The 12,930-nt window shown below is 39.5% G+C and overlaps 1 protein-coding gene across 3 annotated transcripts in view; it reads left to right on the top strand.

Moving 5' to 3' along the window:
* The window catches only part of WFDC11 (WAP four-disulfide core domain 11), a 28,047-nt gene extending 15,117 nt beyond the window's left edge, over positions 1 to 12,930 (top strand). For 2 of the 3 annotated variants that reach the window (XM_054541815.1, XM_054541816.1), the window contains 3 exons: positions 10,813 to 10,963; positions 12,085 to 12,331; positions 12,754 to 12,917. In XM_054541815.1, coding sequence (XP_054397790.1) covers positions 10,864 to 10,963; positions 12,085 to 12,302 — 318 coding nt within the window. In that variant the 5' untranslated portion in view covers positions 10,813 to 10,863 and the 3' untranslated portion in view covers positions 12,303 to 12,331; positions 12,754 to 12,917. Of the gene's footprint in view, positions 1 to 10,812; positions 10,964 to 12,084; positions 12,332 to 12,753 lie in introns of all 3 variants that reach the window. The other variant, XM_024239118.2, reaches the window with a different exon arrangement.

The following is a 12,930-nucleotide window of genomic DNA, read 5'->3' as shown; positions in this document are numbered from 1 at the left end:
AACAAATGCTGAGAGAATTCGCCCCTATCAAACTACCACTACAAGAACTGCTAAAAGGAGCTCTAAGTCTTGAAACAAATTCTGGAAACACATGTAAATGGCCTAAATGCTCTACTTAAAAGATACAGAACTGCAGAATGGAAAAAAAAAAAAAAAAAAAAAATCACCAACCAACTATCTGCTGCCTTCAAGAGACTCACCTAACATGTAAGGATTCACAACAAATTAAAGGGATGGAAAGGGCATTTCATGCAAATGAACACCAAAAGTGAGCAGGGGTAGCTATTCTTATATCAGACAAAACAAACTTTAAAGCAATGACAGTTAAAAAAGACAAAGAGGGACATTATATAATGGTAAAAGACCTTGTCTAACAGAAAAAATCACAATCCTAAACAAATATGCACCTAACACTGGAGCTCCCAAATTTATAAAACAATTACTAATAGACATAAGAAATGAGATAGAGAGCAACACAAAATAGTGGGGGACTTCAATACTCCACCGAAAGCACTAGACAGATCATCAAGACAGAACGTCAACAAAGAAACAATGGATTAAAACTATACCTTGGAACAAATGGACTTAACAGATATATACAGAACATTCTATCCAACAACCAGAGAATATGCATTCTATTCAACAGCACATGGAACTTTCTGCAAGATAGATCATATGATAGGCCACAAAATGAGCCTCAATAAATTTAAGAAAATTAGTCCAGGCATGGTGGCTCATACCTGTAATCCCAGCACTTTGGGAGGCTGAGGTGGGTGGATCACCTGAGGTCAGGAGTTCAAGACCAACCTGGCCAACATGGTGAGACTCCATCTCTACTAAAAATACAAAAATTAGCCAGGAATGGCAGCACATGCCTGTAGTCCCAGCTACTCGGGAGGCTGAGGCATGATAATTGCTGGAACCTGGGAGGCAGAGGTTGCAGTGAATTGAGATTGCACCACTGCACTCCAGCCTGGGTGACAGAGCGAGACTGTTTCCAAAAATTAAAAATTAAAAAAATTAAGAAAATTGAAATTATATCAAGCACTCTCTCATACCACAGTGGAATAAAACTGGAAATCAATTCCAAAAAGAGCTACAAAACCCTGCAAATATATGGAAATTAAATAACCTGCTCCTGAATGATCATTGGGTCAAAAATGAAATCAAGATGGAAATTAAAAAATTATTCGAACTTAACAACAATAATGACACACCTATCAAAACCTCTGGGATAAAGCAAAGGCGGTGCTAACAGGAAAGCTGATACCCCTAAATGCCTACATCAAAGACTGAAAGAGCACAAATTGACATGCTAATGTCACAACTCAAGGGACTAGAGAAACAAGAACAAACCAAATCCAAAGCCAGCAGAAGAAACCTCAGAAATAACACCACACATCTACAACCATCTGATCTTTGACAAACCTGAAAAAAGCAAGAAATGGGGAAAGGATTCCCTATTTAATAAATGGTGCTGGGAAAACTGGCTAGCCATGTGCAGAAAGTTGAAACTGGATCCTTTCCTTAACCTTATACAAAAATCAACTCAAGATGGATTAAAGACTTAAACACAAGACCTAAAACCATAAAAACCCTAGAAGAAAACCTAGGCAATACCATTCAGGACTTGGGATGAACAAAGGCTTCATGACTAAAACACCAAAAGCAATGGCAAAAAAAGCCAAAATTGACAAATGGGATCTAATAAACTAAAGAGCTTCTGCACAGCAAAAGAAACTGTCATCAGAGTGAACAGGCAACCTACAGAATCGGAGAAAAATTTTGCAGTCTATCCATCTGACAAAGGGCCAATATCCAGAATCTACAAAGAACTTAAACACATTTACAAGAAAAAACCCAAACAACCCCATCAAAAAGTGGGCAAAGGATATGAACAGACACTTCTCAGAAGAAGACATTTATGCAGCCAACAAACATATGAAAAAAAGCTCATTATCACTGGTCGTTAGAGAAATGCAAATCAAAACCACAATGAGATACCATCTCACACCAGTTAGAATGGCAATCATTAAAAAGTCAGGAAACAACAGGTGCTGGACAGGATGTGGAGAAATAGGAACACTTTTACACTGTTGGTGGGACTGTAAACTGGTTCAAACATTGTGGAAGTCAGTGTGGAGATTCCTCAAGGTTCTAGAACTAGAAATACCATTTGACCCAGCAATCTCATTAGTGTGTATACACCCAAAGGATTATAAATCATGCTGCTATAAAGACACATGCACACGTATGTTTATTGCAGCACTATTTACAATAGCAAAGACTTGGAACCAAGCCAAATGTCCATCAATGGTAGACTGGATTAAGAAAATGTGGCACATATACACCATGGAATACTATGTAGCCATAAAAAAGGATGCGTTCATGTCCTTTGTAGGGACATGGATGAAGCTGGAAACCATCATTCTCAGCAAACTAACACAAGAACAGAAAACCAAACACTGCATGTTCTCATAAGTGGAAGTTGAACAATGAGAACACATGGACATGGGGGGTGGGCATCACACACCAGGGCCTGTCAGCGGTGGGGTGGGGAGCTGGGGGAGGGATAGCATTAGGAGAAATACCTAATGTAGGGTTGATGGGTACAGCAAATCACCATGTCACGTGTATACCTATATAACAAACCTGCACGTTCTGCACATGTACTCCAGAACTTAAAAGTGTGATAAAAAAAGAAAATAACCAAGATCGGAGCAGAATTAAATGAAATTGAAACAAAAAATACAAAAGATAAATGAAACAAAAAGCTGGTTCTTTGAAAAGATAAATAAAATTGATATAGCATTAAGCAAGATTAACCAAGAAAATAAGAGAGAAAATCCAAATAAGCTCATTAAGAAATGAAACGGGAGATATTACAACTGACACCACAGAAATACAAATGATCATGTAAGGCTACTATGAACACCTTTATACACATACACTAGAAAACCTACAAGAGATGGATAAATTCCTGGAAAAATACAACCCTCCTAACTTAAATCAGGAAGAATTAGATACCCTGAACAGACCAATAACAATGAAAGAGATTGAAGACCTTAGTCAAAGGGCACAAAATTTCAGTTATACAAGATGGATACATCTCAGAGACTTGCTGTATAGCATAGTGCCCATAGTTAGCAATACTGTATTGCAAACTTAAAAATTTGTTAAGATGATAGGTCTTATTTTTATTGCACACACACACACACCAAATAATAAGTAAAAAGGCCAGTGGAAACTATTGGAGGCGATGGATATGTTTATGGCCTAGATTGTGATGATGATTACATGGGTGTATACTTGTCTTCAAACTCATTGTAGTTGTATACATTAAATATGTCCTATAAATAGCTTTTTATATGTCAGTTATATCTTAATAAAGTATTTTAAAAAGTCATTATATAACAGCAAGCTTATATAATTTTGTTTTATAAAAAATCTATGTTTATATCTATGCACATATGAAAGGTAGAGTATTACACATCGATACAGTGGAATTACTAGAAATATTTTCACTTTCTTCTATGCGCTTTTTTTATGTTTTAAGAGTTTTGTAAGCTAACACTTTAAATGTGCTCAGAACACTTAACATTAGCTTACTGTTGGGCAAAATTATCTAACACAAAGCTTATTTTATAATAAAGTGTTGAATAGCTCATGTAATGTATTTAATACTGTACTGAAAATAAAAAACATTAAAGAGAAAAATTAAGCATGGATGGAAGGGGGAACAATTCTCATTCATGTGCAGGAGAATAGTATACTTGTTCATGGCTGCTTTAGTTTTATGGTTTCAACAGTGAAACCACTGCAGACAACCTAAATGTTCATTTTCTTTTTTTTTTTTAATTATACTTTAAGTTTTAGGGTACATGTGCACAACGTGCAGGTTAGTTACACATGTATACATGTGCCATGTTGGTGTGCTGCACCCTGTAACTCGTCATTTAACATTAGGTATATCTCCAAATGCTATCCCTCCCCACTCCCCCTACCCCACAAAAGGCCCTGGTGTGTGATGTTCCCCTTCTTGTGTCCATGTGTTCTCATTGTTCAATTCCCACCTATGAGTGAGAACACGTGGTGTTTGGTTTTTTGTCCTTGCGATAGTTTGCTGACAATGATGGTTTCCAGCTTCATCCATGTCCCTACAAAGGACATGAACTCATCATTTTTTATGGCTGCATAGTATTCCATGGTGTATATGTGCCACATTTTCTTAATCCAGTCTATCATTGATGAACATTTGGCTTGGTTCCAAGTCTTTGCTATTGTGAATAGTGCCTCAATAAACATACATGTGCATGTGTCTTTATAGCAGCTTGATTTATAATCCTTTGGGTATATACCTAGTAATGGGATTGCTGGGTCAAATGGTATTTCTAGTTCTAGATCCCTGAGGAATCTCCACACTGACTTCCACAATGTTTGAACCAGTTTACAGTCCCACCAACAGTGTAAAAGTGTTCCTATTTCTCCACATCCTCTCTAGCACCTGTTGTTTCCTGACTTTTTAATGATCACCATTCTAACTGGTGTGAGATGGTATCTCATTGTGGTTTTGATTTGCATTTCTCTGATGGCCAGTGGTGATGAACATCTTTTCATGTGTCTTTTGGCTGCATAAATGTCTTTTTTTGAGAAGTGTCTGTTCATATCCTTTGCCCATTTTTTGATGGGGTTGTTTTTTTCTTGTAAATTTGTTTGAGTTCTTTGTAGAGTCTGGATATTAGCCCTTTGTCAGATGAGTAGATTGCAAACATTTTCTCCCATTCTGTAGGTTGCCTGTTCACTCTGATGGTAGTTTCCTTTGCTGTGCAGAAGCTCTTTAGATTAATTAGATTCCACTTGTCTATTTGGCTTTTGTTGCCATTGCTTTTGCTGTTTTAGTCATGAAGTCCTTGCCCATGCCTATGTCCTGAATGGTATTGCCTAGGTTTCCTTCTAGGGTTTTTATGGTTTCAGGTCTAACATTTAAGTCTTTAATCCATCTTGAATTAATTTTTGTATAAGGTGTAAGGAAGGGATCCAGTTTCAGCTTTCTGCATATGGTTAGCCAGTTTTCCCAGCACCATTTATTAAATAGGGAATCCTTTCCCCATTGCTTGCTTTTGTCAGGTTTGTCAAAGATCAGATGGTTGTAGATGTGTGGTGTTATTTCTGAGCCCTCTGTTCTGTTCCATTGGTCTGTATATCTGTTTTGGTACCAGTACCATGCTGTTTTGGTTACTGTAGCCTTGTAGTGTAGTTTGAAGTCAGGTATCGTGATGCCTCCAGCTTTGTTCTTTTGGCTTAGGATTGACTTGGCAATGCAGGCTCTTTTTTGGTTCCATATGAACTTTAAAGTAGTTTTTTCCAATTTTGTGAAGAAAGTCATTGGTAACTTGATGGGGATGGCATTGAATCTATAAATTACCTTGGGAAGTATGGCCATTTTCATGATATTGATTCTTCCTACCCTTGAGCATGGAATGTTCTTCCATTTGTTTGTATCCTCTTTTATTTCATTTAGCAGTGGTTTGTAGTTCTCCTTGAAGAGGCCCTTCATGTCCCTTGTAAGTTGGATTCCTAGGTATTTTATTCTTTTTGAAGCAATTGTGAATGGGAGTTCACTCATGATTTGGCTCTCTGTTTGTCTGTTATTGGTGTATAAGAATGCTTGTGATTTTTGCACATTGATATTGTATCCTGACACTTTGCCGAAGTTGCCTATCAGCTTAAGGAGATTTTGGGCTGAGATGATGGGGTTTTCTAGATATACAATCATTTCATCTGCAAACAGGGACAATTTGACTTCCTCTTTTCCTAACTGAATACCATTTATTTCCTTCTCCTGCCTGATTGCCCTGGCCAGAACTTCCAACATTATGTTGAATAGGAGTGGTGAGAGTGGGCATCCCTGTCTTGTGCCAGTTTTCAAAGAGAATGCTTCCAGTTTTTGCCCCTTCAGTATTATATTGGCTGTGCATTTGTCATAGATAGCTCTTATTATTTTGAGATACATCCCATCAATACTTAATTTATTGAGAGTTTTTAGCATGAAGTGTTGTTGAATTTTGTCAAAGACCTTTTCTGCATCCATTGAGATAATCATATGGTTTTTGTCATTGGTTCTGTTTATATGCTGGATTATGTTTATTGATTTGCATATGCTGAACCAGCCTTGCACCCCAGGGATGAAGCCCACTTGATCATGGTGGATAAGCTTTTTGATGTGCTGCTGGATTCGGTTTGCCAGTATTTTATTGAGGATTTTTACATCGATGTTCATCAGGGATATTGGTCTAAAATTATCTTTTATTGTAGTGTCTCTGCCAGGCTTTGGTATCAGGATGATGCTGGCCTCATAAAATGGGTTAGGGAGGATTCCCTCTTTTTCTATTGATTAGAATAGTTTCAGAAGGAATGATACCAGCTCCTCCTTGTACCTCTGGTAGAATTCGGCTGTGAATCCATCTGGTCCTGGACTTTTTTTGGTTGGTAAGCTATTAATTATTGCCTCAATTTCAGAGCCTGTTATTGGTCTATTAAGAGATTCAACTTCTTCCTGGTTTAGTCTTGGGAGGGTGTATGTGTCAAGGAATTTATCCATTTCTTCTAGATTTTCTAGTTTATTTGTGTAGAGGTGTTTATAGTATTCTCTGATGGTAGTTTGTATTCTCTGATAGTAGTTTGTATTTCTGTGGGATCAGTGGTGATATCCCCTTTATCATTTTTTTATTGCATCTATTTGATTCTTCTCTCTTTTCTTCTTTATTAGTCTTGCTAGCAGTCTATAAATTTTGTTGATCTTTCAAAAAACCAGCTCCTGGATTCATTGATTTTTTGAAGGGTTTTTTGTGTCTCTATTTCCTTCAGTTCTTTTCTGATTTTAGTTATTTCTTGCCTTCTGCTAGCTTTTGAATGTGTTTGCTCTTGCTTCTCCAGTTCTTTTAATTGTGATGTTAGGGTGTCAGTTTGAGATCTTTCCTGCTTTCTCTTGTGGGCATTTAAGTGGCATAAATTTCCCTCTACACAGTGCTTTGAATGTGTCCCAGAGATTCTGGTATGTTGTGTCTTTGTTCTCATTGGTTTCAAAGAACATCTTTATTTCTGCCTTTATTTTATTATGTACCCAGTAGTCATTCAGGAGCAGGTTGTTCAGTTTCCATGTAGTTGAGCGGTTTTGAGTGAGTTTCTTAATCCTGAGCTCTAGTTTGATTGCACTGTGGCCTGAGAGACAGTTTGTTATAATTTCTGTTCATTTACATTTGCTGAGGAGTGCTTTACTTCCAACTATGTGATCAATTTTGGAATAAGTGCTGTGTGGTGCTGAGAAGAATGTATATTCTGTTGATTTGGGGTGGAGAGTTCTGTAAATGTCTATTAGGTCCTCTTGGTGCAGAGCTGAGTTCAATTCCTGGATATCCTTTGTTAACTTTCTGTCTCGTTGATCTGTCTAATATTGACAGTGGGGTGTTAAAGTCTCCCATTATTATTGTGTGGGAGTCTAAGTCTCTTTGTAGGTCTCTAAGGACTTGCTTTATGAATCTGGGTGCTCCTGTATTGGGTGCATATATATTTAGGATAGTTAGCTCTTCTTGTTGAATTGATCCCTTTACCATTATGTAATGGCCTTCTTTGTTTCTTTTGATCTTTGTTGGTTTAAAGTCTGTTTTATCAGAGACTAGGATTGCAACCCCTGCCTTTTTTTGTTTTCCATTCGCTTGGTAGATCTTCCTCTGTCCCTTTATTTTGAGCCTATGTGTGTCTCTGCACATGAGATGGGTCTCCTGAATACAGCATACTGATGAGTCTTGACTCTTTATCCAATTTGCCAGTCTGTGTCTTTTAATTGGAGCATTTAGTCCATTTACATTTAAGGTTAATATAGTTATGTGTGAATTTGATCCTGTCATTATGATGTTAACTGGTTATTTTGCTCGTTAGTTGATGCAGTTTCTTCCTAGCCTTGATGGTCTTTACAATTTGGCATGTTTTTGCAGTGGCTAGTACCAGTTGTTCCTTTCCATGTTTAGTGCTTCCTTCAGGAGCTCTTTTAGGGCAGGCCTGGTGGTGACAAAATCTCTCAGCATTTGCTTGTCTGTAAAGTATTTTATTTCTCCTTCACTTATGAAGCTTAGTTTGGCTGGATATGAAATTCTGGGTTGAAAATTCTTTTCTTTAAGGATGTTGAATATTGGCCCCCACTCTCTTCTGGCTTGTAGAGTTTCTGCAGAGAGATCAGCTGTTAGTCTGATGGGCTTCCCTTTGTGGGTAACCCGACTTTTCTCTCTGGCTGCCCTTAACATTTTTTCCTTGATTTCAACTTTGGTGAATCTGACAATTACATGTCTTGGGGTTGCTCTTCTTGAGGAGTATCTATGTGGCATTCTCTGTATTTCCTGAATTTGAATGTTGGCCTGCCTTGCTAGATTGGGAAGTTCTCATGGATAATATCCTGCAGAGTGTTTTCCAACTTGATTCCATTCTCCTCATCACTTTCAGGTACACCAATCAGATGTAGATTTGGTCTTTTCACATAGTCCTATATTTCTTGGAGGCTTTGTTCATTTCTTTTTATTCTTTTTTCTCTAAACTTCTCTTCTCACTTTATTTCATTCATTTGATCTTCCATCACTGATACCCTTTCTTCCAGTTGATTGAATCGGCTACTGAGGCTTGTGCATTCATCACGTGGTTCTCATGCCTTGGTTTTCAGCTCCATCAGAATTCCTTTAAGGACTTCTCTGCATTGGTTATTCTAGTTAGCCATTCATCTAATTTTTTTTCAAGATTTTTAACTTCTTTGCCATGGGTTCAAACTTCCTCCTTTAGCTCAGGGTAGTTTGATCATCTGAAGCCTTCTCTCAACTCATCAAAGTCATTCTCCATCCAGCTTTGTTCCATTGCTGGTGAGGAGCTGCATTCCTCTGGAGGAGAGGCACTCTGATTTTTAGAATTTCCAGTTTTTCTGCTCTGTTTTTTCCCCATTTGTGGTTTTATCTACCTTTGGTCTTTGGTGATGGTGACGTACAGATGGGGTTTTGGTGTGGATGTCCTTTCTGTTTGTTAGTTTTCCTTCTAATAGTCAGGACCCTCAGCTGCAGGTCTGTTGGAGTTTGCTGGAGGTCCACTCCAGATCCTGTTTGCCTGGGTATCAGCAGTGGAGGCTGCACAACAATGGATATTGGTGAACAGCAAATGTTGCTGCCTGATCGTTCCTCTGGAAATTTTGTCTCAGAGGAATACCTGGCTGTGTGAGATGTCAGTCTGCCCTACTGGGGTGTGCCTCCCAGTTAGGCTACATGGGGGTCAGGGACCCACTTGAGGAGGCAGTCTGTCTGTTCTCAGATCTCCAGCTGCATGCTGGGAGAACCACTACTCTCTTCAAAGCTGTCAGACAGGGACATTTAAGTCTGCAGAGGATTCTGCTGCCTTTTGTTTGGCAATGCCCTGCCCCCAGAGGTGGAGTCTACAGAGGCAGGCCGGCCTCCTTGAGCTGCAGTAGGCTCCACCCAGTTCAAATTTCTCGGCTGCTTTGTTTACCTACTCAAGCCTCAGCAATGACAGGCGCCCCTCTCCCAGCCTCGCTGCCGCCTTGCAGTTTGATCTCAGACTGCTGTGCTAGCAATGAGTGAGGCTCCGTGGGCATAGGACCCTCTGAGCCAGGTGCGGGATATAATCTCCTGGTGTGCCATTTGCTAAGACCACTGGAAAAGCGCAGTATTAGGGTGGGAGTGACCCGATTTTCCAGGTGCCGTCTGTCACCCCTTTCTTTGACTGGGAAAGGGAATTCCCTGACCCCTTGCACTTCCCAGATGAGGCAATGCCTTGCCCTGCTTTGGTTCACACTCAGTGTGCTGCACCCACTGTCCTGCACCCAGTTTCTGACACTCCCCAGTGAGATGAACCTGGTACCTCAGCTGGAAATGCAGAAATCACCCATCTTCTGCATCGCTCACGCTGGGAGCTGTAGACTGGAGCTATTCCTATTGGGCCCCTAAATGTTCATTTTCATGAAAATGAATAAATATTGTGTGACATATTCACAGAATGGAATATTATGCAAGAGCAAAAACAAACAAAACAAACAAACAAAAAACCTCCAGAATGGTTGATGGGTACTTAAAGTACGATTTCTACTGGATGTGTATTGCTTTTGCACTGTCATAAAGTTGAAAAGTTGTATGTCGAACCATCATAAGTTAAGTACCCTCTCTCTAAGTATGGTGTATAATAGCGCCTGACACATAGTAGGTGTCCAATAAATGTTGAATACATTTTCAAAAAGAATTTTGTTCAAACCAAATACTGCATGTTCTCACTTATAAGTGGGAGCTAAATGATGAGAACTCATGAATACAAAGAAGGAACAACTGACACTAGGGTCTACTTGAGGGTGAAGGGTGGAAGGAGGGAGAGGAGCAGAAAAGATGACTGTTGGGTACTGGGCTTAATACCTGGGTGATGAAATAATCTGTACAACAAACTCTCATGACGCAAGTTTTCCTGTGTAACAAACCTTCACATGTACCCCAAACCTAAAATAAAACATTAAAAAAAATTTTTGTAAGCTGAATTTGAATTATGTTTTAATCACAATAAGGCAACACATTACATTTTTTTCCAGCAAAAGGAAAACATGAGGTGTGAGATGGAGAGATTCCTTTTGGCAAAGCCAACGCTCAGCTTAGGTGTGCCAGTTGTTGGGTAGGCAGAGGCCTAGGGGGAATACTGAGAACATAAAGAACGAAGAAATTCGACAAGCACTTTCTCTTGCTTCACACCTCTCTTTCCCTATTTATATGTCTTGATCTCTAGCAGTGACTGGGAAGAAAAATAATCCTTCCGACAACATATATTCAGACACATATGGTCAGCCTCATGAAGCTCTGGATACCCATGCTCATGACATTCTTCTGTATGGTGCTACTGTCTGTGCTGGGAGAAATGAGGAAGAAAAGATATGACAGTAGGTGGTGAGGCTGGATTAGGGGCCACAGGAGGGGGATGAGCTTGTTTCTGAACAAGGGAGGGGGTTTCATGTCCGCGTATCTGACTCAGGACCCACCTTCACAGTATCACCCATCAGAGAATCAGACAATTTTGTATGCACAGAGATTCAAGAAATCCCTAAGCTGAAGTCCTTCAATGCTTCCTCTTTTAAGCTTTAAAATAGCAATGTCTATCTCTCTCTCTCTCTCCATCTCTCTCTCTATATATATACATATATATACACACACATGTGTGTACATATATATACAAACACATATGTGTGTGTATATATACCATAAGCTATAAACATAAAAATATTTTCCAATGTTAGGCTGTCTTTGAGGGTGAGATGTCAGTATAGAGCTAATCCTGTAGCTCTATACTGGTATCCCTGTGCCCTAGCTGCATATACTTTGTCATATGAGTACCAAATGGGCATTTCTTAATACATACCCTTAGTTTCAGTGGCAAGGCTGTCAGAATGTGAAAAGTTAGGAAAGAGGCTTGAGATCGGTTCTTAGTGGGGCAACCTTGGGGGTCATATGATGAGAAAATGGGGTGAATGGAGGGGCTAAGAAAACTGAGAGAGAGAGAGAAGAATTTGAAGAGAGGCTGAGTTATTAAACACAGAGTCAGCAAGTAGGGAAAGAAAAAGGGAGAGAATCTGTTTCTTACTTGACCTGGCCTAGTTTCCCACACTGTGAAGTAGGCATTGCAACGAGGCTACGAGATATGCTAGGCCCTGAGATCTCCTGTTACGTAAATGCAGATTTTATAGGAGGTTACATGAATGCTGGGGGTTGACAGAATTGTATCGTTGGGATGCTCAGAGAGGACCCAGAGGCCTGCAACACTGGTAAAGCCTGCAGAGGTCGAGAAGGAAAAGAGGTCAGTGAAGATGCAATGGGGTCAGTGAAGGTATAATGACAGGAATTTGAGGAGGCTCATGAAGGCAATTCCCTTAAAAGGCAAATAGATATCTTGGTTGGGATTTGGGGCCCAGATTCCAGGAGGAACTGTTAAACATATGAAGGGCCTTTCTTTCCTCTCTTGGGTGAAACGTACTATCAACCTTTGACCATCTCATCTCAATTTCAGGGAAGGAATTGTTACTTGAAGAGTGCTGGGGAAAGCCAAATGTCAAAGAATGTACCAATAAGTGTTCTAAAGCCTTTAGATGTGAAGACAAAAATTACACATGCTGCTGGACCTATTGTGGAAACATCTGCTGGATAAACGTCGTGAGTTGGGAGATGTTTGCTTGGGTGTATATCTTCACTGATTCTGATTCCCTTCTCGGAGGCTGTTATTCCTAAACAGAAGACTGAGGTACCCCAAATTCTAGGTACAAAAATAACAGAAGACAATGTCCCTTTAACTTGGAAAGCAATTCACTGGCGAGTAAATCAAGACACCAGCTTAGACCCCCATTACTTCTTTCATTATATAATCAATACCTGTCTGTGTTGTCTTCTTTGTATTACACCATAGCTTGCTATTTTTCCTAAATTTCTCCAGATTTCTAACCACTGCTTCCATAGTCAGACTTTCCCATGGGCCATTTGGCTCAGCCAGGCCCAAAGTCTCCACCCTTTTTTGTTCAATAGACCAATACCTCACCTACTCAGAAGTGGACAACTCCTGTTGTTATGTGAAAGTATTCTTGTCCCATTGTCTAGTGAACACGGATACTATTAAGCAGGGGGAATGAATGCTTGTTTCTCAGAGTTCTCTAGCCTCTAAAAATCTAACCTTTTTGTTTTACAGGAAACCAGAGAGGATTACTAAAACCGTAGCTTCCAACCAGGCTGCCACCTGTGTGGGCTGGGAAATGTTTAAGAGGTCTCATAGTAGTACCCTGTGGCTACTTTTAGGAACACCAGTCTATTTTTACTGAGAGCTGGACAACAGCAAACACTTGACAAATAAACTTATTTACCAGTA

Source organism: Pongo abelii, chromosome 21 (assembly GCF_028885655.2).
Source record: "Pongo abelii isolate AG06213 chromosome 21, NHGRI_mPonAbe1-v2.0_pri, whole genome shotgun sequence".
NCBI classification, from domain to species: domain Eukaryota; kingdom Metazoa; phylum Chordata; class Mammalia; order Primates; family Hominidae; genus Pongo; species Pongo abelii.
The sequence above is the reverse complement of the archived record's forward strand: the minus strand, read 5'-3'. Positions and strand labels throughout refer to the sequence as shown.